Raw genomic sequence first — 27929 nt, 5'->3', positions numbered from 1 at the left:
TGTTTTTTGAATGCATGATTGCTGAAGGTATGTGCAGCTGGACAACAACTGGAGCACCGTGCACTCACTGTGTCTCATTCACACACTTCACTGTATCTCACAGAATCACAGCTCAGATGGTGAGTATGTAGAAAAAAGGCAAACAGTACTGACATCATGGTATTGTAACAAAAGGAGCTCTCCGGTGTGACATTAGAGCCCTCTACAGATCAACTGCAGTCACTGTGAGTCCACATGAGGACAGGAAGTGGTAGAGGAAGTCCAGCTGCATGGACGCTAGTCTCCATGGAGACACCGCAACAAGTCAGCATGTGGAGGCAGAGATTTGGCAGGACTTAAAGAGGTGTCTTTCTTTTCTTTTTTTTTTGTTGGACGTTGGATTTGGCAGTTTGTAACCCCTGTGGCAGAGAGAAGGTCTGCCATGTGTGACGTGTACAGAGTGGAGCAGATGGAGGCTGAGCTGTCACAGCAGCTCTCAGCACTCCAGGCAGAAATAGAAGAAAATGGATTTCCCCGCAGAGAAGCGCCCTCCAGATGTTACAGGTGTGGAAGCTGCAAGTGGCTGATTTAAGATGTGAAGTTTGCCAAGTTGGTGAAGAATCTTCTGCTTGGTGTTACTTCAGCTGGATGATTTAGCTTCATTTATATATTTGCTTAAAGTCGAAGTGTGTTCAAGAGGATTTTGTGATAGTATTACACTTTTGAAGATGGTCATGATCCATGTTCCTCCTCTTCTTCTTCTCCTTCTTCTTCTTCAGTTATTCTTTCAGAAGTCTCACTCTAAATGCTGTTTAGCTGAGAGCTTTTTAAAATTAATTGCTAGTTTCCTTTCAGCTCTGTTTCACCTCCAAAGGATGTTTCCTTCTTCCGCGTAGAGAGGGAACACGCACTGAGGAGAGGGCTCCAGGTAAGGGTTTCTTTCTGAGATATTGAATTTAAACCCAAATTCTTACATATTGCCTCCTTGAGGAAAGACTGAGGGTTGCAGAAAATTAATTTGTGGCTAGGTTGTAGAAAGGGAGCTTTAAAGATCGTCTCTGGCTCCTCTCTCCTCCTGGCTGCAGGTGTCTGAAGCTTTGCCGGTTCAGTCTCAGGCCGACATCGTGCAGAGAGAGCTGGACAGTTGCCTGAGTTTAGAGTACACTCCTGACAGTCTGCCTCCACTGCTGCACCAGGTGAGGACGGCACCACACACTCCGGTGAACAGGAGACTATAAAACACTGAGAAGAATACAATGGAAACAAGATAAAGATCATTAAAACCAATTTCCTTTTGTGCGTCTGCAGTTCTTCACCGACAGATCGTATCACTTGGCTCAGATCAAATATCTGCTCATGCTCAGATGGAGGAGATTCTGCCGCCACAGTGGCGTCATTGAGACGCTTTATCCTCATTACAAGGTGATAACATGAAGTCTTTCTTTCATCAGGACAACTTGTGACAGGAGGCGTTTCTCCTGATGGCTCATGGGTGATTTGTTTTGTGGAGTGTGAAGGCAGATAATCGTTCTCCATATTGATGATTTATCACAAAACAAGACGATGCTTCTACAGTTATGTAAGATTATTCCATCAGTTGTTCTCTGATGTTTCTGAGTTGCATTTTTCTGCCGGACAAACAGCCCAGAACCACAGAAAGACACAGTTTACTATCAAAACAGCAAATACTCAAGTGAGAAGCTGAAGATAGAGAAGTTCTCTGTGTGTTATGCCAGAAATATGAACATGACATGGCAACTTATCATTTATTTGTTCCAGCTTTACCAAACAGATGAACTGTATGACTCCTTTTTGGTATATTTAGTCTGCACAGAGACAAAACACACAGACAAACGAATCCATTTTGGCTCTGTGAATATTCAAAGAAAACATCAACATTTTTACCACTGGAGGAAAATCGCAGTTAATTCTTGATTGACACACACAACGAAAAGAGTTTAAATATGAGATTAATGACAATAAATGAGCTCTCCTTTCTGTTTTTCAAGTAAAAAAAACTTAATAAAACCTTCACTGCTGTACCCTAAAGCTTTTAGCTCCTCTGCAAATGTGTAAACAGAAATATGCAAGAAGAGAAACAAAGATTTTTATAATTGTTTGCAGGAGATATTGCCTTCTCTTACCAATCACAATAAAATAAAGGAGCCCTGGTGGGTTCATGAATCTAATTAAATTGATGATATTTTTATTGCCTGCACGCAATTTTCCAACTGATTGGTCACATCACACTCGTTCCCCCTCAGGATCAGGTGTCGTATTTGACGCGTGAGTACGAGGACGCCGTTCAGAGAGCTCGCAGGCTGTCGGCGAGCAGAGATAACATCCTGACCGGCCGAGGAAACGCAGCCAGCCTGCTCGCTCAGGATGACGTGGTCATTTACCTGCGGTGGCTCGTCTGCCATCTGCACTCTGTTCACACTGTTCACAACTTCCTCAGGGTAAAAACATTAAATAAATAAAAACCCACGGAAGGCATTTGACTTTTTGTTTTATTTTTAAGATGTTGATTTCCTTCTTGTAATCAATGTTGGACAGGTGCTGCACTACATACCAGCATGTGAGAGAGAAGAAGAGGCACAATCAAAGGTTGATGAGGGAACTTCACATGCTGCTGGTGAGAAATCAAACCAGATGTGTTCCTTTAATTCTGTTGTTTGGCAGTCTGATGGATCAGACATTTACAAATACAGGTGTTCCAGGGCCGGCTGATACTGTTCCCCTGCACACTGTTCACCTGGAGGAGTTTCTACCTGAGCTGCAGGCTTTGATCGCCCACTTCCACCTGCCCCACGACCCTCAAAACCTCAGGACCACCGCGGACGAGATGGAGCTGTTCAGCACGGTAACACTGTCCAACGAGCTACTCACACGACCCGCAACATTTAGGCTTGTGTGCACTTGTTTTAATGGCGTCAGCCGATCTGAATGTGTGTCCTCAGGTGTGGAGGGAGTTCAGGACGGTGTTCAGACAACAGGAGCAGATGAAGACGTTTCCTCAGTACGACGGGTCGGAGGTCAAACAGAGCCAGTGGGGGAGGACGAGCGCCGGCCTGGCTGTGAGGAAGGAGGCCGACTGGATCCCCTTCATTCAGGTGGGAGTCAACAAACTGGGTGTCACCTTAATAAATGGTGATCTTACAGTTCATTCAACTAATGTTTGGGATGGCAGGAAGCTTACAAACCTTGAAGGATTATTTGATGCAATTAAACATTTTATGGGGGTGTTTTGTTGACATACTCGGTGGATTCTGATGGTTTGGATTCGGTCCTGCAGGTGAATCCCAAACGAGACCCGTGGCAGCAGAAACTCCTCATGAAGCTGAAGGAAAAGAAATCTGTGGATGAGCTGCTGAAGATGCACAGCAGGTTCCTGCAGGTATCACAGACGTCTGCTCCGACATGACGTCTCAGTGTCATTATAGATAACTATCATTTATATAATCTATATTATTATGGTGATCAGAAAGTTCCCAGAAGTGCATCAGGTGTTGTCTTTTCTGTGCGTCATCAGGTCCCTGATCTGCTCTGCGTGGCCTCGGCTCTAAAAGCACAAGCCGCTCACGTCGCTGACTTACAACCTGCACCGACTTCCTCCTCGCTCTCACGAGGCAGCGAGACGAGACGACACAAGACCGCCGAGATCTGGACGAGTATTTACAGCGCCGTCTCTCTCGCTCAGGCAGGTATCTTCCAAGTTTGTCTGCTCTCCTCCCAGGATGCCTGGTTGGGAAAAGATGTTATATCAAAAAGTGACATTTGTCTTGTTAGGAAACACACCAGCGGTCAACCGGATCCGGAGGCAGAGGAGGTCACGAGAAGGAGAGCTTGAAGAGTCAAACCAAAGAAAGGTGTGTGTTGCTGAAGGGAAGCATGTGGCTGTAGTATGAGCCAGGAACAGTCAAAAGATAAATGAGAAACTTTGCCCTCTCTTTTGACTTCCTGTTTCTGTCTTTGGTGACCTCTTGACCAAATCATCACCACCAGCCACTTTTTATCCATCTTAGATGTATAAAACATAAAAAAAAACTGCTGTTTTCACTGCCTTTACTTCCTCTATAAAACCACAGCTACTCTTTCGAGGACACCCTGCAGCTGCTGGGTCTGGATGAAAGTTTAGAAGACAGACGCTCTGATCCCGTCGTGACCAGAGGAGCCTACCTGTCTCTGATCTACCTGCGTCATCTCAAACTCAGACAGCTGCAGGTGAGTCGAACGGTGAGTCGAACGGCGCGTCACGGCGAAGCCAGACGTGCTCTGGGTGATTCTGGATTCTTTGCCTTCACTGTTCTCCCGTCCACAGCGCGTTTCTCTCGGGCTGCTGAACTACCTGCGTTCTCTGGAGAGGACTTTGACCTTTGACCTGGCGGGTCTGCAGCTGGAGGAAGGAGAGCTGTGCAGCACGGCGGAGGAAACAGGCTGGATGAACGCAGCTAGAGGAGGAGGAGGAGAGGCGGGAGGTCTCGGCTCGCTCCAGTTCAGCCACAACACTCCTGTCGACTGTAAGGTGAGAACGGGGAATCTGATTGGTCGGTCTGTCTGCTGGAAACAGGAACCCTACTTCTTAATCACTAAATATGACTTTTTGTATGAAGTACAGTAGTTTTACAAGATTAAAAGTAAAAAAATGCATCATTATCCAACTAAAACAGTAATATATTTAGCAAAAATAGAATCTGGGAGATATGTGATAATAAAAATACACCTTTTTAACACAGTTAGAAGCAGTAGGTGTGAGTTTTGAGTAGATATAGATATGTTTTAAAGATTTGTTGTGTCTTTCATTCTTAAATTCGTGTTTCCCAAAAGATGACGTCCTCAAATGTCCAAAACCTGAAACATGTTCAGTTTACTGTCAGAGAGGAGGAAAGTAAAGTCAGTTTAAGAAACTAAAAACCAGAGAATTATATTAAAATATAAAACAGAATGTAACAACAAGGAAGAAAATGTAAAAAGCCTTTATTTTAGTGGGTAAATGGTTAAAAAAGAAAACATGTTTTGGCCCTTAATCAGGGCTTTAAAAAACTATTGTAAGGCTTCAATATTTCCTCCCTTGTTATGTTATTGAGTTCCTGGATTGATCGAGGTTTATTTTATGTAGAACAACCAGTCATCTCTTTTCCATCTCTCTCCTCCTACTTTATCAAAGACTACGTAAAGATCACAGTCTATCGCGTCCTCTTCATCCAGGTCCATTGCTCAGAGTTCATGCAGTTTGCTGAGGTGGAGAACCTTCATGATTTCTACAGTGTTGAAGGCCGGTTCGTCCACACTCAGGACCAGAGAGGTTTCTACGTCGTGTACGATGTCGCTCTGCAGGACCTGGAGGAGCTGGAGAAGCAGATTCTTCTAGTCGGCTCACGTTTCATCCAGAGGAACACCGTTAAAAAGATGAGAGGCACAGAGGCAGCAGACGTCCGGGCCTGGGCCGGGTCAGAGGTCGACCGTGTCGCGGTGCTCCTCGACCTGTGGACATGTGAGACTGAGTTTTTGGAGAGCAAAGTCCAGGTACAGGGACAGAAATGAGGACTGTGGATTATTTACTTTGTCAAATATGTATTGTATCTGTTTAATCTCTTGTTTTCCAAAGCTGGCCTGGTTCATGGATCTCTTCTGTTCTCCAGCTCTTGAACTGTTACTACGAGGCGTACCAGCACGCAGCAGGGACGGAGGAGAGGTTTCAGTTGGCTCGAGTTGTTACCGACATCATGCACAGTCGGCCACAACTGGACCTGGACCAGGATTACTTGGTTCAGGCCTACAGGGCCGAGATAGACTGCCTGAGAAGCCACCGGCAGCTGATCAGAGGCGTTTTGGACAATCAGGTGATGATGGCAATGAATTTTTATTTACGTGTGAATGTTACTGAGCTGCAACAATATGATTATATGTTTGATTATTAGATGATTGAATTGAAGTAATTGTCCTTTTTTAAGTAAATTGCTGAATATTTACTGGTTTCAGCTTTTTTCTTTGTTTCTTTGTCATATATGATAAAAAAATCAATTATCTACTGGTTTTGAACTCAAAACAAGCAATTTAAGGACTTTTAGACTAGTCTGAATGTACTAAGGGCTGTTTTGTGATAAAATATAAATATTTTTGAGCCATTCTGGTTGTTGCATGTTGTGTTGTTTGTCTCATCAGATCGACTCACAGCGGCAGTACCTCCAACGCATCTGGAGAGACGACCACAGAGGCTCTGTTCAGGATTTCGGACGTCCACCAAACTACGTTCCCAAACATCCGGTCTCACTCGGAGGCAGCAGGCGAGTACATACAGAAGTCTTTGTCGATTTGGCGTCCTCCAAAAGTATGTTTACCCTCTTGTGTCCTGTCTGCAGCCCTGCACTGATGAATGTCTTCCTCCTGGAGGTCCATCCGTCCCTCTGCCTGGCTTCTGCAGTCTATCACAGCTTAATTCAGGCTCACACAGAAATCTGTCAGCTGCACCGAGCTGCCAGCATCTCCGACAAGCTCGCCCTGCGACAGAGGCTCCTGCAGCAGGCCCTGCAGAGCTGGAACACCCTGGCCTCACCTGGAGCCTCCTACAGCTCTCAGATACAGAAGGATGTAGGTTTGTCTGTGTTGAGAAAATATTAAAATCAGCTTAACATAACAAAGCCAACATAACCTCTGTTTGTCTCCTGTCAGCTGTTCTCAGATGTGTTTTTTGAGGACCCGGTTTCGGTCCAGAACGTGGGACTGTCGTTGGTGAGATCTGCAGAGGAGACAGACATGATGCAGGGAAGAGAGAAGCAGCTGTACGCCGTGGAGACTTTCTCCAAGCTGCTGGAGCTCGTCACCATCCGCCATCGCCTGCTGGAGGCAGCCTCGGAGACGGCACACCTGGCTCAGTTAAGATAACACTTCCATTAACCACAGAGGAACACACAGGGAGCAGGATGTCAGAAATGACTGTCAGAGGTTTGGTTGAATCTCTGTGACACTGAACGATTCTTCACAGGTTGTACAGAAACGTGGCTTCAGAGCTCGGCTTCGACGACTTCCACCTTCACCTGAGGCCGGTGCAGTTCGAGGTCGCTGAACAGAAAGACAAAGTAGAGCAGAGGCCTGTTTTCATCACAGCGATACTGGAGGACGACAGCTGTGTGGACAGGTAGATAACCGCAGAACATGTCCCATTCCCAGCCTCTGATAACTACAGACAGTCTCTCTCTCCTGGATGATCATGAAGAGACACACTGAAGTCAGATTAAGAGAGAATCAAAGTTTGCTTCTCTGCTGCAGGTTCAGCCCGTCCCACCTGCCCCTGAGCATCCAGGAGCTGGATGAGAACCAGATCGGGAGGTTCAGCTTCAGCTCAGAGGAGGCTGTCGTTCATGTGAGTTTAAATCCTGGGGCACATTTCTCTGATGAAGTTTCTGTTACGTGCTGAATTTTCTCCTCACAGCTCCTGAACAGACACAGCGTGGAGAACCTCCAGGTGACTCTGGCCTGTCAGGTGGCGCAGAAGAACGCTTTAATCAGCGCGGTGAAGCTGGTTTGTCTTTGTCGCCGGGCGGAGAGTGTGACGCCTTCAGCCGAGGTGGGTGGTGCTCATGATGATGGGAAGTAACTAAGTATGTTTACTGAAGTACAAGCATTTCTACTTCACCTCAAACAGCAAATATTGTTCTTTTACTCCACTGGGATGACTAGTTATGTTTAAAAGTCATATGTACACTCATAATATTTAAGATTTCTGCATTGAAACATCTAAAACGACTCGATCTTTGTTCATCAACAATCTGATAATCTTCTATATTATTACTTTTCATGCTTTTAATGCTTTAAGTACATTTCTCAAATACAGATTTACAGATTGTGAATGCAGGACTTTGCAGGATATTCAGCATACTGCCTCCACTTCTGCTTTTGTTAATACTTGAGCACAAATAAATTGCACTTTACATATTTCAGGTTATTTCAGTTTGTTTTTCCAATTTCCTCCCAGCGTGATGCGGCCCTTCATCCCGATAAAGATTTAAAAATCGACTACAAATGTGAAAGCGGCGCAGACAAACAGCGGGAGAAATCAGACTCTTCGCCCTCCGAAGGCTCGGCAAGAACTCCCACCACGACCAGGGAGAGGTAATTTCCCTCACTCCAGAGAACAAATGACACCGGCGATGATTAACAGCGCCTTCTGTTCTGCCTCTTTAATAAACACAATCTTTGTTTTGTCACCGCAGGCTGATGGAAGCTTTTGTGTCCATCCAGCTGGAAAAAGTGGGCCTGCGTGACGAGATGCTGAATTCATTTATGAAGAAGAAGCGGGCCGCGGGGGGTCTGATAAGAACCCCAGTGAGTTGCTCACGGTGGTGGATGATGAATGTGATTGGCTGCCCCGTGAAGTAAATTTAATTTTCTCTCGCACTGCAGGAAGAAGCTGCAGCGATCAAGAGGAGGCTCGTCGTCGACTTTCTCAAGACGTATGTTCAAACATCTGCACTCATTATGTTGCACGACAATGTGAGATGTAGAAACTGTCTGCCTGTTTGTTTGTTTTTCTGATTTTTTTTTTTTTTTTTGGACAGATTCAGCGCTCAGATATCTCAGTACTCTGTGAGAGCGCAGATTGTTGCGTATTACTTCAGTCTGTCCTCCCTTCTGGACGACGTCCCCTCCGTCCGTCAGTCCCACTTCATGATCGGAAAAGCTGGCGAGCCAAAAGTCTCTCTGGACTCGGGCGCTGACCTTTGCCCCGACCCCAGGTACACGCAGCTGGAATCTAATGCATCATTAACCTGCAGAACAGAAGAATATCTCACTGCACATATTTGTTTCAGAGCTCTATGTCTCAGATTTAAAGGTTGAGAAGGAGCATTTAAGGAAACATGGTGGTTTAGACTCAGCGTTCAGGTGTTCCTCCCCAACAGGACGTTTCAGCGTCGGCCGCAGCAGCTGCTGTCTGCAGACGGAAAGACTCTCCTCAACCTGTGGTTCATCCCGCACTTCTCTCAAGTGCTCCACATGTTTAAAACACTGAGTGTTTCAGTGAGTACATGTCGCTGCGTTCACTTTAAATCACTCAATTTTCTTTCTCTTTGTCAGTAACTTGCTCTTGCTCTGCTGATCTGATTCACCAGGCCTGTAGCGCTGCTCTCCATCACACTCTGCAGATAGTTTCAGCTCTACATGACATCACTTATTACCTGGTTAGTTTCTCCAGACTGGGGAACACAGGTGAGGACGTACCAGGCTCACTGGCAGCTGACTGGGGAGGCACTCAAGGCATCAGTATGTGGATGTTATTAATAACTGCAAATACCTCACTGAACACTTTCCAGTTCATCTTTTGGATCTGAGCTGAACACAGCAGGAACCAGAACGTTGACCCTCCTTCTCTACAGGATCAGAGCTGCTGGAGATCCAGCGTCAGGTCGACCGTCTGTCTGCTCCCAGCAGCCCCGAGTGTGTCGGCCGTCTGCTGCAGCTGCGCCGGCAGGTCCTCCTGCTGCAGTTTGATGCTGCAGTCAGACATCTCATCAGGTCAGTCGCCATCGTATCCTGCTGCAGCTAAACATCTGGGTTGAACAATGTCATCTGTCTCTACTCTCAGAGACTTTCTATCACACATTGTTTAAAAGGCACTCGTCAAAAACTGTGGATTCTTTTATATATTTGCTCTTTTTGTTGGTTCCCTTTGTCACGTCCAGTGTCTCCCGTTGGCTACTTACATGGTTTTGTAAATTATCTAAACTAATCCTTTACAAGAAGACATAGTTTTCATCCTGGCAGACCAAATAACAAAAGTCTTGTTTTTGTTTTGGTGTGAGCTGTTGATTTTATGAGATATCAGCCACAGAGATGTCTGCCTGCTCTGAAATATATATTGGAACTAGCTGGCACTCAGCTTGTAGATAAATAAGATAGCAGGGAGACATCTTAACAGCTGACATCTCCAAAACTCACACCAAAACAATCTAGATGGATAGAAAGCACTACAGGTGAGGATTTTGGGGTGAACTGTCCCTTTAAACGCCTGCTATTACATGAGTTTCACACAGTTGGAGTGCCTGTGTGATATTCTCTGTCACTGGTCAGACTTCCGTCTCTCTGTCATGCGTCTCTGTGGCGTTCAGGGAGGCGTTCCTCTCCTCCGGTGATGTCGCCTCTTACCAGAGCGTGAGCGACAACATGGCGGCCGCCCTCCCCCTGCTGAGCGACAGCATCCAGCCTGACGTGTTCAGTCTCACGCTGCCCGTTCCTCCACCTCTAGAGGCTCGAGGCCATCAGGTTGGCTCAGCGACATCATACCACATCAGTTTAAAGTCTACATGTCAGGTTATTTTATTTACCTCGTGTTGTCTTCCTCCTCAGGCGCAGAGGATGTATCCGTGGAGAAGCTTCATGGCCTGTCAGGGATTGTTCCCTCTGTCTGTTTGGGACGTCCCTCCCATCGAAGACTGCATGCAGGTTCAACATCTCGTACGATTTTAGCTGTTGATGGTCGGGCCTTTAGTGTTACCCAGACAATTTGATTCATGATTTCTCCCTTTTTGTCTGATCATTCTGACGGCACGTGAAGGTTCAAACTGCAAATGTTGCACACAAGATGTCTAATTAGCTAAAGGAAGAAAGAACTCACTAAGCACATTCACTTCCTGGCCTTTTCCTTCCTTTCTTACATCACATTCAGCACATTGTGTACATTTTAAATGACTGCAGAAGTTACAGAAAAGTGAGCTGAGGAGTTGTACTTTAGTTTTTTTGGGCTGCACAGAGGATTGAAGACTGCAGGGCTGCACTAGTGACTTTTTCACCTTTACCTCTTTTTTTGTTCTCAAATTGAATTAACTTTGAATTACTGCTCCTGTTACCTGAAACACTGAGCTGCAGCTGCTGAAAGGTGAATTAAAGAGGATAAAATCGCCTCTCACTGTCTTCTCAGGTCTCGTTGTGTTTGTGTGTCTGCAGCTGTGTCTGAGCGGTCTGAGCGAGCGCAGCAGACTGCAGGCCAACGCTGCGATGCTCGGCGTGTCGCTGCTCATGGAGGACGTCCTGAACGGCGGAGGAGAGGCAGAGCCCGTCCGTCTCCATGGCAACGGAGACGACCTTCTGCATGATGGAAAACCTAATGAAGTAAAAAGACGGATCATCCTCAAATAATTGAACGTATCAAAACACAGTTCTGTTATTATCTGTCACACTGTGGCTTGTCTGTGTTTTGGTCTTTGCTTCAGCGGGATGAACTCTGTTTGGAAGCTGAGGAAGAAGATGAAGGAGTGTCAGACTCCATGTCTCCTCTCCGGGACCCCATCAGAGTCCAGTCGGTGCTGAAAGGTTTCCTCCTGCTGTTGAAGCAGCTCCAGGTGTTCAAGGAGAGCTGGGCACGCAGACGTCTGGCTGTCCAGATGTTCAGGACGTCCAGTTTGTACCAGCAGTTCGTGAAACTCTACAGGTACTGTGTTAAGATACAGTGAGGATTCTAGTTCAGATTTATGCTTCATTCACATATTTACACATAGAAAACTTGCGTCTATGAGTTGTCTGTACTCACTTCACAGAGCTGAGATCTTTCACCCCAGTATGAGGGCTCTGGCTCAACACCTGGGCACAGAGCAGGACTACGAGCTCTTACTCTCTGGCAGCCAGTCTCTCCTGTCGCCCCCCGGAGCCTCGGAGCTCGATGTGAAAACCTGGCAGGTACAGTACGACTACTAACTGCATTACTGCCTTGTGTATTTACACCTCGTTCATACTTTGTCTTCACTCTCAGCTCCACAAACTGCTGGAGAGCTGCGAGTGTGACATGATCAGAGCGACGCAGAGGAGGATCAACAGAGAGCTGACGCTGGTGGTGTCCGAGAGGACTCGACAGGACTCAGGCCTCCCGACAGGTAATCGGAACACACACAAAATATTCCTTTGTAGTGTGATTATAGAAATGCAGTCATGATGGAAGTGTTCTGTGTGTTCAGAGCTGTGGAAGAAAGCACCCCTGAAGTACAGTTTGTCTCCCGAGAGGCCGCAGATTGTCGAGACGTTCATCCAGCAGCTGATGGAGGGAGCTGAGGAGGCGGAGGGACAGGTGCTCTACATTATTTTCCTGTTAACACCCAATAATACCGCGCTTTAACTGTACTTTTTGAAGTACTCATGAGTAATAACCCTCCAGAGTGTCTCCTCTTCCAGCTGATGGTCCCTCACGATCGCCTCCAGCGGAGTCTCACTCAGCTCGGCTGCTCCCTGATGGAGCGAGAGCGTCGCAGCTTCCTGCTTTACTCCCAGTTTTATGAGCAGATCCTGCAGCAGGAGACTCAGCTGCTGCGTCAGAGAGAACAGGTGAATCACACGCAGCACAGTCTTTCATTCAGCTTTCTCTCAAAACTAACTTGAATCCTCCCGTACTTGTAACTGGGTGTTTTCAGGAGCACATGTGACCTGTCTCATAGATCCGTGGCTCACACAACCTTCACTGCATCGATCTTTAATGTGTCGTATGATTTTCTTTTCCATTTTTAACGTCAGGATCTAAAGAATTGCACCAACTCCAAGACGAGCAACGCTCACAATGAGGTAATGACACTTTAAATTGCAAATGAAGTTGATGTCGTAATGTGTGTCATGTAATCAGGGGTGGATTAAATGGATAAAGTACTGCAGGCACGTTTTTATACTTGGTGAACAAATTGTTCATTCATTTAGTTTTGTTTTCCCTTATAAGAAACGTGTAGTTAATGCCTCGGCATGTGTCCAGATTAACTCTGCCTTCAAAAGTTATATCCTAAAAATGAAGTAGAATCATGATGAATAAAAATATGAAACTATATCTTCTGTTGTGTGGCTGTCCGACAGGTGGCTGCTGTTTGTCGCGGGCTGATGTTGGAGGTCTCGGCGCTGCAGGCTCGGGTCGCTCACCTGGAACAAGAGAAGAGTTCTCTGGAGGAGAAGCTCAGTCTCACATTTAAAGAACGCTACGACCCTCTGGTCCGACACCTGTTCTCCACCTGCATCCAGCTCAAGGTGGGAAATAAGATCTGTGTCCAATTTCTACGTCTCAAATGATTTCACCTCTTCTCATTAAAGACTCACATTTGTCCTACGTGCATGTTCGTGTCTCAGGCCAGACTCGACCAGTACCGCCGACAGATGGAGCAGGATGTGAGCGAGATGGTGAACAGAGTCAGAGGCGAAGGAGTGGACAGAATTATAAAACTCAAGAAGACGTACGGCTGCACCACAGACAACGATGGACTCACCCTCACACAAGTAAAGGTAGAGCAAAGAGTTTGGACTGGAAATCAAACACTGATCAAACCCTCCATGATCATTTTGATAAAAATTGTTCTGTGTGTTTTACTAGAAAGAAGAAGTCCATGAGTTGCAGCTGGAGAACAGGCGGCTGGCTGCTCTGCTCTGTAAGCTGAAGGCTCTGAGCAGCTGGAGGCGGCTGGTCGACCAGGAGAAACTTCACCGACAGCTGCTTCAGACTCAGCAGGTCAGCAGCACAGTCACTGATACATATCACTCAGATTCATCGTCCACAGGAGGACGACGACAACAAAGTGCTTTAGATTGACTAACCAAGAAGACCAATAACCAACATTTGTAACTGAAATACTTGATGTAAAAGTTTAAAATAACCAGTGATCGAATGCTTTTTGTGAACGTGGACATATTATCTCAGTGAATATGATAATGATAATAACATTTCTCGTGGTGTCTAGAGGGAGATTATCAGCCGCACCGAGGCTCTCAGAGTGAAGATGACCTCAGAGGAGGAGGTGGTGCTCCTGCAGGAGGAGCTGGAGGCTGCGAGGGAGGTGTTGGCTCGCTGTCAGGCCGAGTGCAGCAGCACCAAGAGGCTGCTCAGCAGGAAGGTACACAGAGTCTCATCCACACTTCAGAGGCCCGAACACAGACCACATATACATTTCTAATTTAGGTTGGAGAAAACATGGTGTAATTCATCAAACTGTTTATGTAAATTTGACGTTAACTTGATTTACACAGATAGATATATAGATAGATCTACATTCATGGAAATATCTAAAATAAAGCTGTCTGATCCACAGACAGAGGAGCTCCAGGTGTCCAGGCATCAGTCGGCTCAGGAGGCCCGCAGCAGGCAGGAGCTGGACGGCTATCGAGTGCAGCGGCTGGAACAAATGAGAGCCGACATGGAGGACAGAGAGAGGCAGCTCAGGGAGCTCAGCCAGCAGCTGGACAGAGGCAGCAGGATGAACCAGCTACAGCGGCAACGCAGCGCCAAAGAGATCCGACAGGTCTGTAAATGATCGTCATGACTCATGAGTGTGAGCTAAGTTGCTCTCCAGGAGATTTTAACTCTGCTGTCAGACAAATCATGACGCTGGCACATCGTTTTCTGTCATGAGATACTGAAAAATGTCACTTTTCAGCTTTGTATTAGTCAAATATAACACCTATATTAACCATCATTCATTCATGACACTATAATGCTTTATAAACCATTCATTGAACAATCCTGTTGCGTGGCTGTAGGTGAGGGGGCAGCTGCAACACGAGCTCAGCCTCAAACACGAAGCCTTCGAGCAGGTGGATAAACTGCAGAGCCAGGTGAGCGACATGGAGGCGGCTCTCTCCAGAAGCAACTCCACGGCAGGTACGAACCAACAGAGACATACAGTCCGATGGAGACTCCTTGTGCCTGTTTCTCCGTTTCAAATGATCTGACTTGACATTTCACTCCTAATTCTCTCTGTGTCTGTTCCATCACAGGGCAAAGCAGGACTTATTACACGCTGTCAGTCAGCAGATTGAGCACTGGAGGTCCCTCAGCAGGTACTGTGCCCACTTTAATCTTACCTTCATCTCAGAGCCGTGAAGTGATAATCTACAAAGAAATCACATCTTGTGAGTTAAACCTCGATTTCTATCTGCTCGCGCGGCTCAGGAGTCAAATTAAAGTCATCATGTAACCCAGATGCTCCTAACTCTTCGTGATGACATTTCAAATTCCATCACAGATTGTATTTCGGTGCTCGGCGTCTGTTCTATTTGTGTCTCAGGTCTACACCGGGCCGGTCGGCAGCGGTCCGCCCCGCAGCTTGGCAGCCTCACAAACCACGCCACGCTTCAGGACTTTGCTGTGGAGCCAAGACACCAGAGAGCCGAAACAGCCAGGAGCCGCTCTACCACAAGAATAGACCGGCCGAAAGCAGTGAGTGAGCCAGAGCAGCACAGAGGACCATGTCAGCTAAAGTTTAAACTTTGAAAAGTGCTGAAGTTAAATTTAAAGAAAAGACTGCAGCGTAAGCCCAAAGTACAAAAAGACCCACAATAAGCATTTATTTATTTATTATTTTTGCATGTTAAGCTGGGAGTTCTGGAGAAAAACGGAGAGGAGACTTCTATTTTTTTGTAATATTTTGTTTGTATTCTTTGAAAAACAGGTGTAACAATGTTATGAAGTTATCATGTCAGTGAGGCTCCTTTTTTTCCCACCATCAACATTCATATCAGCCTTTGTTGTTGTTTCAGGATCCAGCTCGCCTGCGTGTCGCGACCGCTGAGACGTCTCTACCAGACCTGTGAGCTGTTCTGTAGAGCAACACCGACCTTGTTTAACACGTTTAGCTGCCGTTTGTCATGCAGAGCGCTCTGCGGCGTCTGGGCCGACTTGCTGATTCCACCAGGTCTTATTTATGTTACTTTAAAAGCTAAAACACAAACCTCAGACAGGGTTTGACTCGTTTTCATTCATTAACACCTTTTTATTATTTAGTATTTTTATCCACCAGCCATAAATTGTACATGTGTCTTCTCTTCAAAAGCACCGTGCAGCACCGTTACCACTTTTCAGTCCCACGTGTTGACATAACACTCAGTAATTATGAGATCATTTCTATGAATCGAAAATAAAATGTTATAGTTGCTCTTGATTGTTTTCTAGCGCTGTATTTTCCTCATGAGCATGTTTGCCAAATGTGTCGACTCTCAGATCTCAGAGTTTCCTTGGAGACAAAGCGACACATAAACTTCTAGAAAATAAAGGTCCTGCTTTGACTGTTATTATGGGATGCTTTAAAAGATGACAGAAAATGTAAAAAATAGAATTTGCAGTAAAATTTGTTCCTTACTACGATACCTTAGTTAATCCGTTATCACTGTGAACTGTAGCAGCAGTGTCAGTCTGAATCCAGCCCACGCTCAGCTGTCCTGCGGCAGCCCGGTGGTGTACAGGTAGGACACGGTCCCTGCCTGGATCTGGAACGTCTGTCCCTGGATGTGGTGGCTGGAGATCTGCTCGCTGGTCTGGCTGATGGAGATGGGCTGGCTGCTCTGGCTGCTGATGTGAATGGCCTGGCTGTGCTGCTCCCTGCTCGTCTGTGAACTCTCCGGACTGACGGCCAGCGGCTGGACACGGTGGTGCGTCAACCGCAGGTGCTGGACGGGTCGCTGTGCCATCTGAAGGGGCTGCGGGGGGCCGTGATGGGCCTGTAGCTGCTCCATCGCCTCTTTACTCAGAGTGATGACGTGCATCTGCTCAGGCTGGTGCGTCATCTGGCCCTCCAGCATGCTGATGGTCTGAATCTGAGGGCTCTGCTCCACCACGCCGCCCTGAGCGACCAGAGCCACGTTCTGCACGCTTCCAGACGACTGGGCGAGGAGGGCGAGTCTGGAGTGGGCCGACTCTGACGTCCCCTCTGTGGTGATGATGCTGATCTCCTGCTCCTGAGCCGGCACAAAGTTGATGTTGTCCACGTCTCCCGTCACCACCAGCTGGATCTCCTGCTCAGAGCTGGTGGGCAGCTGGTACGGCTGCAGCTGCAGGATGTTACGAACCTCCTCCGGCGCTGCCGCGGCGTCCCCTGTGTCTGATGATGAGGATTCTGTCGATGCAGCTCTTTCCTTGTTGTGAGACTTCATGTGCGTTCTCAGATTGTCTGCGCGGGTGAATGAAAGGCTGCAGAAGGAGCAGGTGAAGGGTTTCTTTCCCGAGTGAGAGGTGACGTGTCGACGTCTTGCGCTCGGGTCAGAGAAGGATTTGTTGCAGATGTTGCAGTGATACGGCTTCTCACCTCTGCAAAAAAAAAAAAGACATTTTGACTTTAAGTGTGTTTTGAATTGGAAAAGGCAAGAGTCAATGTTTTCTTGAAGTTTGTGTGTAGGATTTTGCTGGCACATAATTGTGAGGTTGTAGATTGCAAACCACTGAATATACCTGCAAGCGGTAACAATAAACTGTAATATGCGATTCACACTCCAGGTCTTTGTTCATTGTCTTGTCTGTAGTTTAGTGTTTTATTGTGTTGTCTTGTCAGTAGATTAGTTAATAAATGTTTGAGTCATTGCATTGGTTTTCTGTACTTTGACATTCTTGTTCTTTTGTTGCTGTCATCATGCACACCGTGATATATTACTGCAGGTCGACTGATTAAAAGTAGTTTGTAATAACGTTTTAGCACCATATTACAATAACATTCCCCGTATTTGATCTATAGTTTTCCCCATACTGTTCGTTTCATTTTGATCATTTTAACTGAAGCAGAATGGGATTTTCAAGCAGACAGACTGACACACACTGTCATGAAAATGATATAATCCCCCTCCCTCGTAAATTTATTTCTTACCTGTGAATTCTTATATGAGTCTGCAGAGTGCTCTTGGTCGTGAAACACTTCCCACAGATCTCACAGGTGAAAGGCTTCTCACCTGTAAGGGTATTATTAAAGTCATCAGCTGGCAGTCGGTCATTAAATGTTGTAGTAGCTCAGAAATGATTTGCAGGTCTGTTTAAGCCTCGTCTGATTTTACCTGTGTGAGTTCTCAGGTGCTTTTTCAGCTGAGCCGTGTCCAAAAACTTGTGATGACACTGAGCGCACTCTGGTAACGATTTGCCTTCAATTAAATCCAACAAAAAAGACGTTATTCAGCCTTTTAGGAGCGACTGCCATCAGAATTAACCTGCTGCTGTTGAAGTGACGTGATTCTCACCTGTGTGAACTCTGAAGTGGCTTTTAAGTTGCCTCTTCTGACTGAACGTCTTTCCACATTTCTCACAGCTGAACGACTTCTTTCCTGAGGATGCAGGTTAAGAGAGACGATTTAAGTCCAAGTGCAGAAAACAAAGCGCTGATACGATGAACTCCAGTCAGATTCTACCTTCGTGGAGGTTCATGTGCTCCATCAGGGTGTGTTTGGAGGAGAGCGCTTTGGAGCAGACAGAACACACATACGGCTTCTCTCCGGTGTGTATGCGCTGGTGAGACAGCAGAGCGTGCTTCTGGGTGAAACTACTCCCACAATCCAGGCAGCGAAAAGGCTTCTCTCCTAACAGAGAAGTGATGACAGTTTAGGAACGGCATCATTGCCGAGAAGGTTAAATAGTCAGTGACTATGATTGCATGCACACTAATATTGCACTCTGACTTGGAAACATCTTAGTAGGAATGCTGTGTCTTTTCAAAAAACCTGAAATATCTGCGCATGTAAAAGTAGGCAATGTTGAGAGACAGGTTCTTCAACATCTGCGATGAATGGTACACATGTGTAAATTGTCAAGTAGGTAGATATTTACTCTTCACACAGCACAACGTCAGCTATCTCTCACTCTCCACTGAGCAGCTACACGGATGCAGCTACATAATTCTGGTTTATTAGGAATAATTAAGCTAAAGGTATGAAAGGCCACATTTATAATAAAACTGAATCATTATTTTGTGGAGGGGAAAGTGTTTCTCATGATCATGATCTGGGATTCAAACCACCTGGTTTTTATCTCTGGAATCATACAGATCTTGAATCTTGAACCAACAGAGCAGATTACCTGTGTGAGTCCTCTGGTGAATCTTGAGAAACAGGTGGTTTTTGAACACTTTGTCACATTCGTCACACCGGGCCTCAGTGTCGGGGTATTTCCTCCTCCTGCCTCTCTTCACAGGCTCTTTGCCCCCCGCTGAGTCGCTGCCCACCTTGTAGCCCTCATATTTTACTGGAGGCCGGATTTTGCGTTTGCTCTGCCGGTGGGATGCTGGGTTATAATCTGCATCTTTAGGTGTCACTACATCATCACAGTTTATATCACCAGCTTGTGTCTCTTCTGAACCCTCATATGGTGCACATCTGTCTTCCAGCTCTGTTAGAGGCACGTACACGTTTTTCTTTGGTCGTCCTCTTTTGCGTTTCAACAGATCTGGTGCCTCGGCTGCAGCTGCTCCCCCCTCGTCACCTCTGACCTCTGCAGCAGAGCGCTTGAGTTCAGTTAGCACCTTCACCAGGTCGTTGACCTCCATAAGACGAGCTGTGGCCAGTAGCTGCTCGGTGGTGCTCTCCTCCACACGCACCTGGGCACTGTAGATGAACTCCAGCACTGCTGCAAACATCCCCGCTGCCATCCCCTCCAGCCTGTAGGTCGGCTGGCTGATACGATCCTCTGCTGTGAACATGAGGGAGAAATACTCGCTGCTCGCTGCCAGCAGGGCTCTGTGGGCCTTGAAGTGCATGTCCTCCACAACGAGAGTGATGTCACACAGCAGGTCTCTTTTCCTGAGCTTGTCAAATTTGCTCAGGATGCTCTGCTGATGTGAATCTGAATGGACGGCCATGAGAGAGGAAGTCCTGGTTGTTGCTTTCCGTGACATCTCATAACGATCACTTCTGTTCCTGTGGGAAGGAAAAAAGAAACTCTCCATCAAAACAAGAGTACAATGCAGAAGACTTACAAATACCTCTCAGATCAGTTTCAACCTTATCAACCTTTATGTTTAAGTTTTTATGGTTTTAACTTGACAGGGGGTGTTACATGTTAGATATGACAGACATTTATTACCATGTTTGTTGTTGTGATCTTAAAATTGGGATGTGCCTGTTCTGTTACCATACACTGTTACATTAATTGTGTTTAAAAGTGATTCTTCTGCTGGTTGTAAATCTGTTGCTGATTAGTCTCTTTACGTGAATGTTAGTTGTGTGCTCCTGGTCAGGGCTCTCTTGTGAAAGACATTTTGAGTCTCAATGGCAACACTCCTAGAAAAATAGAAAAAATAAAACAGGGTGATGCCTTTAAAATGCTTATCTGAGCTGTCAAAAACCCAAATCTCATTATATAAGTCAAGCAATAAAGTTGTCAAGGAATCTAAATGACCTATTTTCACCATTTCTTAAATGTATTACAACACTTGCACGTGCTACCACACACATATCATATTCATCAAACTATATTTCCCACACATATTGCGTGCAGTGTAAGTATTCTGAGCTGTTTACCACATCCAGACAAAGTTTACTGGCTGATGTTTTGGTCTCTGAACTCCACATAAACCCCCTGCAGGGATGTTAGCAAACAAGCTAACACCCTCTCACACAATGCACTCGTAGCTCGTCAGAAACGGGCCACAACTCGCACAAACAGCTGAATTACGACTTAAACGAACCGCAGTAGAGTAATATGTAAGTTTTGCGACAGGACCCGATGGGTGGAAACGCTCAGAACCGCGGTGTAATTTAAAATAGTGAGCTTTTAGGACCTTACCTGCTAACCACCGCGGCACGGAGGACGTGAACGTGACTTATCGCGAGAGCTGACGAGATTCGCAGGGACTCCCTGCGTGTGAAGAGACCGCATACCTTCACACGTTTTACAGGACAAACACAACCACGTACTGCACGGACATTTAGACATTTAATTAATTTATTTTCTTCGAGGATGTTAATTTAAAATGCCAGCACAGTCAGAGGAAAGCATCAGCGCGAAGATGATATTATTGCTTTTTGTTTATTAATAGTAAATTATAGTTGTCGCTGCAGAGGACACTTCGTTCAGGACCTGCAGCTCTGTAGAGACACACGGAGCAGACAATTATCGATCTGTGTGAGGAGAAAACAGGAGAAAGTGTTCAGCATTACTGGCAGGTGAAGCGAGGTGAGTGAGTTTTACATAGACTGTAGTGAAATATATCGTGTTTTAATCACCTTACAGGTGTGGATCAAATTTAATTTCTCACCTGCTGCAGTCTCACTATCTGCTCTTGCATTGGTTGCACTGAAATGCTTGTACTGTATTGTAAAATTTGGTTTATCACACCATAATATGAACCTTGGATCAATAATGACAGGTGACTTAATTTTGATGCACTTCACTTGAGTATTTCTGTTTGCATGCTGCTTTAAATAAAGAGCAGACATACTGGAGGAAATATGGAACTTTTCACTCCAAAATATTTATTTAATATAAAATGGAGAGCTTTATTAATCTTGAAGGACATTATTCTGTCAGAGATTGCTACAAACTTTCACCGTACAATGGAAAAAACTAATAACCAGTGGATTCAGTTTAAAACAATAAAGAGTCACAAATATTATAAAAGAAATATATAATATAGTGTAAAAATAGTATATAAGGAGTTATATGCAAAAATGAGTGGCCAGTTCTATTTTTACAATAGAAGTAAGACAAGTTAAAGACAAGAGCGAAATGGAAAAAAACCAAAAACATTTCTGCTGCAGAATGAATACTTTCACTTTTGATAATTTCAATTTAATGAATTACTAGCTGATAAAAGTTACTTTTACATTATTGTATGGCTAATTTGTATAATTCTGTCTCCTCCTTGTCTCGTCACACTTTTACAATATGTGTCAAAAGTAATTTATTGGAGTTGATATTTATCATTTATCTCAATATCAGAATCAGTTTTTTATTTTAATCTGATTGCCAATTAAATTAAATTGATTTAAAAATATGCTGATTTGTCTCTGATGCATCATGTAGTCAGCAATTAAACTAGTAAGTGAAGTTGTCAAATACATTTATTAGAGTAAAAGTACAATATTTGCGTCCAATATTTGTGGCAGAGTGGAATTATGACGTTGCAGAAAATGGAAGTACTCAAGTAAAGTACATAATTACATTCACTGTCTACAATGTTGTGACATCAAAGTAAACTTCCAATGAGTGACTGGCTGTTTGTCCCAGTTTACAACATGTTATGTAATTTATTATTGAATCAGGCTTTGTCTCACTGATCTTTGGACCGTGCGGTTATTTTAGATGTTAAGGCTCGTAGTTGTGGATTAACTTTCTCATCACAAAGGTTGTCGAGCAGCGTCTGACACGGTTCTCTCCTCCAGGTTGAGTCTCAGTCCTGTCCAGGATGAGACGTGTCCGGGTTTGTGTGGTGGGAGCAGGCGTGATCGGCTTCTCCACCGCTGTCTGCGTCGCCGAGGCTCTTCCCTTCTGCTCCGTCACGCTGCTGGCTGACAAGTTCAGTCCGGACACCACCAGCGATGGAGCTGCCGGGATCCTGTTTGCTGCAAAGTTTCCAGGTGTGCAACAATCTCTCGGATATTATTACATTTTAACACACGTTACGTTAGCTTTGCATGTTAAAAATTACAATCTCTCTGTCAGATATTCCTTTGGAAAGGCAAAAACGCTGGTTCAAGGACAGCTTTGATCACCTGTTGGACATTGCTCAATCCCAACACTCACCTGAAGCTGGAGTCATGCTGAGCTCTGGGTAACTGTTGTTCTGTAGTGCCATTAAAAAGGGCCAAACGCTCAGCCAGGTAACTCTAAAGACTTGTTTTTCTTTGTTTTGATTTTTCCTCCAGCTGGCAAATCTTCAAGGAGGTTCCAGCCGATAAGAAGCCCTTCTGGGCAGATTCTGTGATCGGCTTTCGATTCATGACGGAGGGGGAACTGAAGAGGTTTCCAGATCACAAGTTCGGCCAGGCGTTCACCACCATAAAATGTGAATGTTCCAGCTACCTGCCGTGGCTCGAGAAGAGGTTTGTCTTCTTTATCAAAGTCTCTTGTTGCATGTACAACATTACTAATGTTTAGGAAGATTACTTGATTTCACTCTTACTGATATAAACTCTTGTCGTACCTGTTGTGTTTAGGTTCAGAGAAGCTGGAGGCAGCGTGGAGCAGAGGAAGGTCGACAGTCTTCAGGAACTGGGCAGCAGCTATGACATCATCGTCAACTGCTCCGGCCTGGGCTCCAAAACGCTGGTGCACGACAACCAGGTGTACCCGGTCAGAGGCCAGGTCCTCAAGGTGGAGGCCCCCTGGCTGCAGCACTTCATCAGAGATGGAGACGGTAAGACCTACATCTACCCCGGCATCCACAGCGTCACTGTGGGCGGCACGAGGCAGGAGCAGGACTGGAGACTACAGGTGGACGACGGAGACACCAGGAGCATCCTGGAGCGCTGCAGCAGGCTGGAGCCGTCGCTCAGCAAAGCCAGAGTTCTCAGCAAGTGGGTCGGTCTGAGGCCGAGCAGGAGGAACCCGAGGGTGGAGAGGGAGCTGGTGAAGCTGCAGGGTCGCAGGGTGCCCGTGGTCCACAACTACGGTCACGGAGGCTGGGGAGTCACCCTCGCCTGGGGCTCGGCTCTGGACGCACTGGGGCTGGTCAGGCAGTGCCTTGATGAAATGCGGCTACAGGCTAAACTATGAGTAAACTACTCCAAGATAACACTGAATCATAATACAGACAGGCAGAGTTAAACCACTGACAGACAACTAATCAAAACTCAGTGAAACTATGAAGGATTTGCACCAGATTTTACATTTAACACAGTTTATGAGAGGAAATGATTAATATGAAAAATGCAAAGATAACAGTGATGATTTACTGGAACTCGTGAAGAGAGAATGCTGCTCTTTAATTTCTACTTTGTGCCAATAACAGCTGCCTTTAACTACAGAGAAGATCAACTCACTTCAAACAGACCTCAGTTTATTTTTGTCAACAGTGATTAAAAGCTGTGTGAGCATTTTTTTTACAATGTATATAGAAAAGAAAGCTTTATTAATTAAATTAAAAAACAGGAAAATACTGTACACAACTCACTGATATGAAATAAACAATTTGAAAGAGGAATTCTTCCTGGGTGGATTTTTATTCAGCTGCTAAATTGCTAAACATTCTGGCAACACTCCACAATAAACTGGTCATTGATTACTGTTACGACTTGCAGTTAGAATATGCAGATATATACATGTTTATAAAAGTAACACTGGTTCTGTTGTGTCTTTACCAGGACACTGAACCTGAAGCAGCTACATGGAATTCAGCACTCGAACTTTTTTTTAATAAAATCAGTTTTTTTCTTACAGGTCGACAATCAAAAAATATGGAAGTGGAGATAAATTATACACATATATATGTACTATATACACTTAAAAAAGGTTAATTGACTGATGAAATCTTTGTTTCTTGAGGGGAAAAATGGCCACAAGGAGGTTATGTTTTCACCTCTGTCTGTTTTTGGTTGGTTTGTCATCAGGATTACACAAAAACTACAGAGTGGATTTCCCTGAAACTTGGATGGAGGACGAGTCTGGGCCCAGAACAGAGCCTGTAACTTTTTTTGTGCAGATCCAGGAGTTTTTTCTCATGTTTTTTAACATTGTAATATAAGGCATTATTTGACATTTTGGTGAATTTCTCAGGGACTAATGCATAATCCTTGATGGAAAAAACAGGTGTTGATGCAGCTCCTAGATCTGGTGAGCTTAAATTAAGGTAAAGCTGTTGTCGGTGGTTTAAAATGTATGATTTATGATTGATACGGGGCTGCTGAGTTTAATATTGGATTCTTGGCAGAGGTTTGCTCTCTAGCTGACTCTGACCTCTACAGACTGGATTCAGCTGAAAGGAGAACAACAGATACACAACAGATATTACCGATCAATCAAACTGTAAAAAGTTAGTAATATAAATTAGCTTTGTCTAAACTGTGGGATGTAATCCACCTGAGCCTACCAAAGACTGACAATCCTTTATTTATACCTTATCTTATTAAACTTTCTGCTGTCAGGCAGTCGGCTGAATAAAGAGAAGGTAACGCCTGCACACTCATGTTTTCAAAAATCATTGGTTATCCGGAAGAAAAATAATTCAAACATTCTCAAAGAAATATGTTTTTTAAGACGGTCATCATCCTAACAGCAGCTATTAACATCTGCAAAGCGACAGTTCACTGTACAGCTGTTCTGAGATCAGCTACAGTCTTTCTTCTATCAGGGAACCCAGATGTGCTGAGTTCGCTGACGTCTTCTTACTTCTCTTCATTTTCAGCCTGCGGGCTTCGACGCTGGCTGTGACTGAGCGACGGCTCGTCTCCTCTGGTGGAACATGTTGTGTGTCGTCGTACACACAGGCGGTCTGCGGCGTTACGGGCTCTGGACGTGGGTTTGTTACGGATGGTGTAGTTAAAGTGTGATCGGGCCTTTCTGCTGGGACTGTGGGAGGCAGCTGGAGGTGTGAGCTTTGTGTTGTCTCTGCTTGTTTAGGGGCAAACACTTTAACCGTGTCTCTGTTCAAAGTGCTGCACACACACTGGGAGGACGGAGACATGACCTCACAGGGTTTCTGAGGATTTGCTGTGTCCTGTGTGCTCTCCTCAGTCTTCACGTGAGGGGTCAGATTCCAGTTCTGAGGGTGGATGAGTCGTCTCTTCTGCTGTTTGTGGAGGACGGTGAGGGAGAAGCTCCTCCTCAGCAGCACCGCTCCTCGGTTTCTCCTCAGCTCTGTGCAGCTCTGGCTCCTGACAATAGCTCCACCGGGATCACGACCTTTCACTGGGCTTAGGAGGGTTAAGCCGGTGTTAGGGCGCCTTACTGATGGTGAGATACAGGGCAGGCATGCTGGTGGAGCCTTACTAGAGCTGGTGGAGGTCAGGGTGAGGGGCTGGGCAGGGAGATCTGGGGATGGGAGGTGGCTTGACTCAAACCCGGAGGAGGACCTGCTCATGGATGAAGATGTCTTTTTGTCCCTTCCTGAAATAAACAAGTGAAGTGTGTGCAGATCATGCAGGTGCCTCTGACATGTATTTGACTTAAAGGAACAGTTCACCCAGAAATAAACAGTCAGTCCTGGAGCTTCACAGCAAAACAGAGTCACAACATTCTCCTAAACAGCAGAAGAAGCTGGAAAAAACATAAAATGGCTCCGTACTGCTCACCTGCGTTAACTTGCACTCCTTCTGAAGTTTGTGCACAAGCTCCACCTCATGTTGAGGGTTTTTTTAATATCCATTTTATGTCTTTTTCAGATCATCTATTTCAGTTGTTGTTGAGAATGCAACAACACTGTTTTGCTGTGACGCTCTAGAAATGCATCTGACTCTCCGCCGAGTACACAATGACTGAATTTCCATTTTTTTGGATGAACCTTTAACAGAACAGCAGCAGAGCGCTCGGTGTTGGAAAAGAGGAGCCGTTGTGAAAAGGATGCTGAAGAAAAAAGTTCAAAACAAAAATCGACATGGATGATGAGACGAAAGAGAAGAAGGAAGCAAGTCAAGTCTGGTGAAGCATGGAGCAATTTATTCCTCACGCTCAACCATGACAGAAGCACACCTCAGAAAATGAGACTTCAGACCCTCAACCCGCCACACTTCTGTCAGAAGTGTTAGAATGAGTTTAACTTTTTAAGACTGTTTTTTTTTTTTTTAAAGGTTGTCCTTAGTCTGCATTTTAGTGCATTTACAGTTATACAAAATGCCATATTTTTTTAACAATTATAGTATTTAGTAAATATTTTAATTCTTCTGCACGACGCAGTTTTCAGGCACATGATAAAATATTGTGCAACGTTATATTTTACTGGACTAAAAAAATATACACACAAACAGCAACATCTTGAGAGAAATACACTGTACAAGCGTGGCTGATCTGACATAAGTTCTCTAACCACAGGACCTTTTGACATTCACAAGAACTCTTTTGCATTTTGACAATTTTTAGACCAAGTAACCACAATAAGAATGATATAGCTATGAATAAAGCAAGCGCTCACAGTAGATATATACTGCAGTTATTATTATTTTTTTAACTATTTAAATCTTATCACACGCTTATTCAACAGTCACCATATTCAGCAAACAAAAAAAAAAAAAAATCCACCACACAACTCACAACTGCAGCTCTATTTGTGAGTAGACCTACGAGCGGCTCCACATATAGTTTTCATAAGGGTGTGAGAATAAAAGTCTTCAGAGGTCACCGCTCAGTTTAACATGATGCGAGTGAACTTTCTAGTCCCATAATAACAGATGACCTTGTGTGTTCTCCCAGTTTGCTTGTGAAGAAAAGGCAAGCAATGCTCTCAGAAGCACTGAGCAGACAAACAAGTGACAGTTTGGTTCGATGGTGCAGAAACAGATGAGAGCATGACTTGAAGAAGAAGAAGAAGAAGAAGAAGAAGATGCTTGGAGAAAATAAAAACAGAGCACCAGGAGTAAATGTGACGATAGCAGAGTCTGTCCAGAAGAGCATGGGAAAACTGAATTTTGGCGGCTTGGAATGCTCGAGCATCGAGAAGGACTGAAGACCACACGAGTCTTTTCTAGTGAGGGATGAGGCAGAGGAGCAGGACAGTGTTCACCGGCGACTCAGGCTGTCATTACCATTCTCCAGGTTCTCGTTGCTCTCGTAGCAGCCGGAGTCCCGCGGGGAGTCTCCCGCGAGGCCGCGCCGGTCCAGGAGCAGCTTCTCCTGGGAGCCTCCGGACTGACTGCTGCGCTCTGGGTCGCTGCTTCCTGCAAGGCACAACGCCACCAGCAGGGGGCAGACCGTCACATCTTATGATCTCAAGAGGAAAGTGCTGGGCAGCTTAGCGTGTGTTGCTTTGGAGACGGATTATTTAACATGATAAAGGACTGGAATCACAGCTATAAATATTGCTAAAGGTTTATATAAAGGATGTTATAACTGATTTCCTGTGCTCAGGTGAGATGTAACTCCCTGTTGGTTACCTGACCCACCGTCATACTCCTGCAGCAGCTCCACAGCAGTGAGCAGCACGGCTCTGTGCTGGGAGTCTCTGATGTTCAGCTCGTCCAGGTCCTCCTCCTCCAACAACTTGAACGTGTCCAGATCCTCGTAGCCGTTAAACAGGAAGGTGGGGAGATGCTCCTGTGGACAGATGAGGGAAGAAGGCGTTAACTTGACTGTGCACTTTAAAATGACAAAATGTCAAATCGTT

The 27929-nt window shown here is 45.3% G+C and overlaps 4 protein-coding genes across 18 annotated transcripts in view; 2 read left to right on the top strand and 2 right to left on the bottom strand.

Moving 5' to 3' along the window:
* Positions 1 to 194: 194 nt before the first annotated feature.
* On the top strand, positions 195 to 15961 carry si:ch73-242m19.1. 4 transcript variants are annotated; one of them, XM_037072353.1, is made up of 46 exons: positions 196 to 543; positions 835 to 907; positions 1065 to 1175; positions 1288 to 1401; positions 2244 to 2438; positions 2536 to 2614; positions 2691 to 2842; positions 2940 to 3092; positions 3275 to 3376; positions 3512 to 3679; positions 3769 to 3848; positions 4068 to 4203; positions 4301 to 4504; positions 5188 to 5505; positions 5622 to 5822; positions 6145 to 6266; positions 6342 to 6570; positions 6652 to 6854; positions 6965 to 7117; positions 7249 to 7342; positions 7412 to 7546; positions 7955 to 8091; positions 8193 to 8304; positions 8383 to 8432; positions 8538 to 8714; positions 8880 to 8997; positions 9090 to 9240; positions 9354 to 9492; positions 10086 to 10239; positions 10324 to 10431; positions 10921 to 11085; positions 11187 to 11404; positions 11511 to 11649; positions 11723 to 11843; positions 11925 to 12034; positions 12139 to 12288; positions 12475 to 12522; positions 12802 to 12969; positions 13069 to 13221; positions 13310 to 13444; positions 13674 to 13826; positions 14022 to 14231; positions 14470 to 14590; positions 14707 to 14769; positions 14997 to 15148; positions 15469 to 15961. In XM_037072353.1, exons 1-46 carry the CDS (start codon positions 422 to 424, stop codon positions 15520 to 15522), a joined length of 6450 nt encoding a protein of 2149 aa, XP_036928248.1. In that variant the 5' UTR covers positions 196 to 421; the 3' UTR covers positions 15523 to 15961. The 4 variants fall into 4 exon arrangements, with proteins under 4 accessions (XP_036928246.1, XP_036928245.1, XP_036928248.1 ...); XM_037072351.1 differs by having other exon boundaries at positions 195 to 543; positions 2700 to 2842; positions 6145 to 6570; XM_037072350.1 differs by having other exon boundaries at positions 195 to 543; positions 6145 to 6570.
* zbtb24 (zinc finger and BTB domain containing 24) lies at positions 12727 to 20591 on the bottom strand. 8 transcript variants are annotated; one of them, XR_005070353.1, is made up of 9 exons: positions 20197 to 20311; positions 19885 to 19956; positions 18758 to 19593; positions 18094 to 18261; positions 17926 to 18009; positions 17746 to 17829; positions 17562 to 17643; positions 16076 to 17011; positions 12727 to 12864 (listed from the first exon to the last, which is right to left on the bottom strand). XR_005070353.1 is itself a non-coding variant. In XM_037072364.1 (8 exons), the coding sequence occupies exons 3-8, from the start codon at positions 19569 to 19571 to the stop codon at positions 16138 to 16140; spliced, it is 2106 nt and encodes a 701-aa protein (XP_036928259.1). In that variant the 5' UTR covers positions 19572 to 19593; positions 19885 to 19956; positions 20462 to 20519; the 3' UTR covers positions 15678 to 16137. The 8 variants fall into 8 exon arrangements, 7 of the variants coding, with proteins under 7 accessions (XP_036928259.1, XP_036928260.1, XP_036928255.1 ...); XM_037072364.1 differs by lacking the exons at positions 12727 to 12864; positions 20197 to 20311 and adding an exon at positions 20462 to 20519 and having other exon boundaries at positions 15678 to 17011; XM_037072365.1 differs by lacking the exons at positions 12727 to 12864; positions 20197 to 20311 and adding an exon at positions 20364 to 20392 and having other exon boundaries at positions 15678 to 17011.
* A 125-nt stretch (positions 20592 to 20716) lies between these two features.
* Positions 20717 to 23819, top strand: ddo (D-aspartate oxidase). Its single transcript, XM_037072374.1, has 5 exons — positions 20717 to 20851; positions 22060 to 22254; positions 22340 to 22448; positions 22543 to 22719; positions 22834 to 23819. Exons 2-5 carry the CDS (start codon positions 22083 to 22085, stop codon positions 23390 to 23392), a joined length of 1017 nt encoding a protein of 338 aa, XP_036928269.1. The 5' UTR covers positions 20717 to 20851; positions 22060 to 22082; the 3' UTR covers positions 23393 to 23819.
* A 154-nt stretch (positions 23820 to 23973) lies between these two features.
* sash1b (SAM and SH3 domain containing 1b) overlaps positions 23974 to 27929 on the bottom strand; it is a 49442-nt gene continuing 45486 nt past the window's right edge. For 4 of the 5 annotated variants that reach the window (XM_037072357.1, XM_037072354.1, XM_037072356.1 and 1 more), the window contains 3 exons: positions 27700 to 27859; positions 27352 to 27483; positions 23974 to 25720 (listed from right to left, as the gene is read on the bottom strand). In XM_037072357.1, coding sequence (XP_036928252.1) covers positions 24945 to 25720; positions 27352 to 27483; positions 27700 to 27859 — 1068 coding nt within the window. In that variant the 3' untranslated portion in view covers positions 23974 to 24944. The remainder of the gene's footprint in view (positions 25721 to 27351; positions 27484 to 27699; positions 27860 to 27929) is intronic. The other variant, XM_037072358.1, reaches the window with a different exon arrangement.

This window comes from Acanthopagrus latus, chromosome 16 (assembly GCF_904848185.1).
Source record: "Acanthopagrus latus isolate v.2019 chromosome 16, fAcaLat1.1, whole genome shotgun sequence".
Classification (NCBI taxonomy): domain Eukaryota; kingdom Metazoa; phylum Chordata; class Actinopteri; order Spariformes; family Sparidae; genus Acanthopagrus; species Acanthopagrus latus.
The sequence above is the reverse complement of the archived record's forward strand: the minus strand, read 5'-3'. Positions and strand labels throughout refer to the sequence as shown.

Bases quoted from the DNA above. Each gene is read 5' to 3' on its own strand.
- si:ch73-242m19.1 (XM_037072350.1), top strand. From the start codon at position 422: ATGTGTGACGTGTACAGAGTGGAGCAGATGGAGGCTGAGCTGTCACAG. The intron at 3,377-3,511 runs GTATCACAGACG...GTGCGTCATCAG, and splicing joins TGCACAGCAGGTTCCTGCAG to GTCCCTGATCTGCTCTGCGT. The intron at 11,844-11,924 runs GTAATCGGAACA...CTGTGTGTTCAG, and splicing joins GGACTCAGGCCTCCCGACAG to AGCTGTGGAAGAAAGCACCC.
- zbtb24 (XM_037072360.1), bottom strand. The intron at 17,830-17,925 runs GTGAGAATCACG...ATTTAATTGAAG, and splicing joins CCACTTCAGAGTTCACACAG to GCAAATCGTTACCAGAGTGC. The intron at 17,012-17,561 runs GTAAGAAATAAA...TTTTTTTTGCAG, and splicing joins ACTCATATAAGAATTCACAG to AGGTGAGAAGCCGTATCACT.
- ddo (XM_037072374.1), top strand. From the start codon at position 22,083: ATGAGACGTGTCCGGGTTTGTGTGGTGGGAGCAGGCGTGATCGGCTTC. The intron at 22,255-22,339 runs GTGTGCAACAAT...TCTCTCTGTCAG, and splicing joins GTTTGCTGCAAAGTTTCCAG to ATATTCCTTTGGAAAGGCAA. The intron at 22,449-22,542 runs GTAACTGTTGTT...TTTTTCCTCCAG, and splicing joins GGAGTCATGCTGAGCTCTGG to CTGGCAAATCTTCAAGGAGG.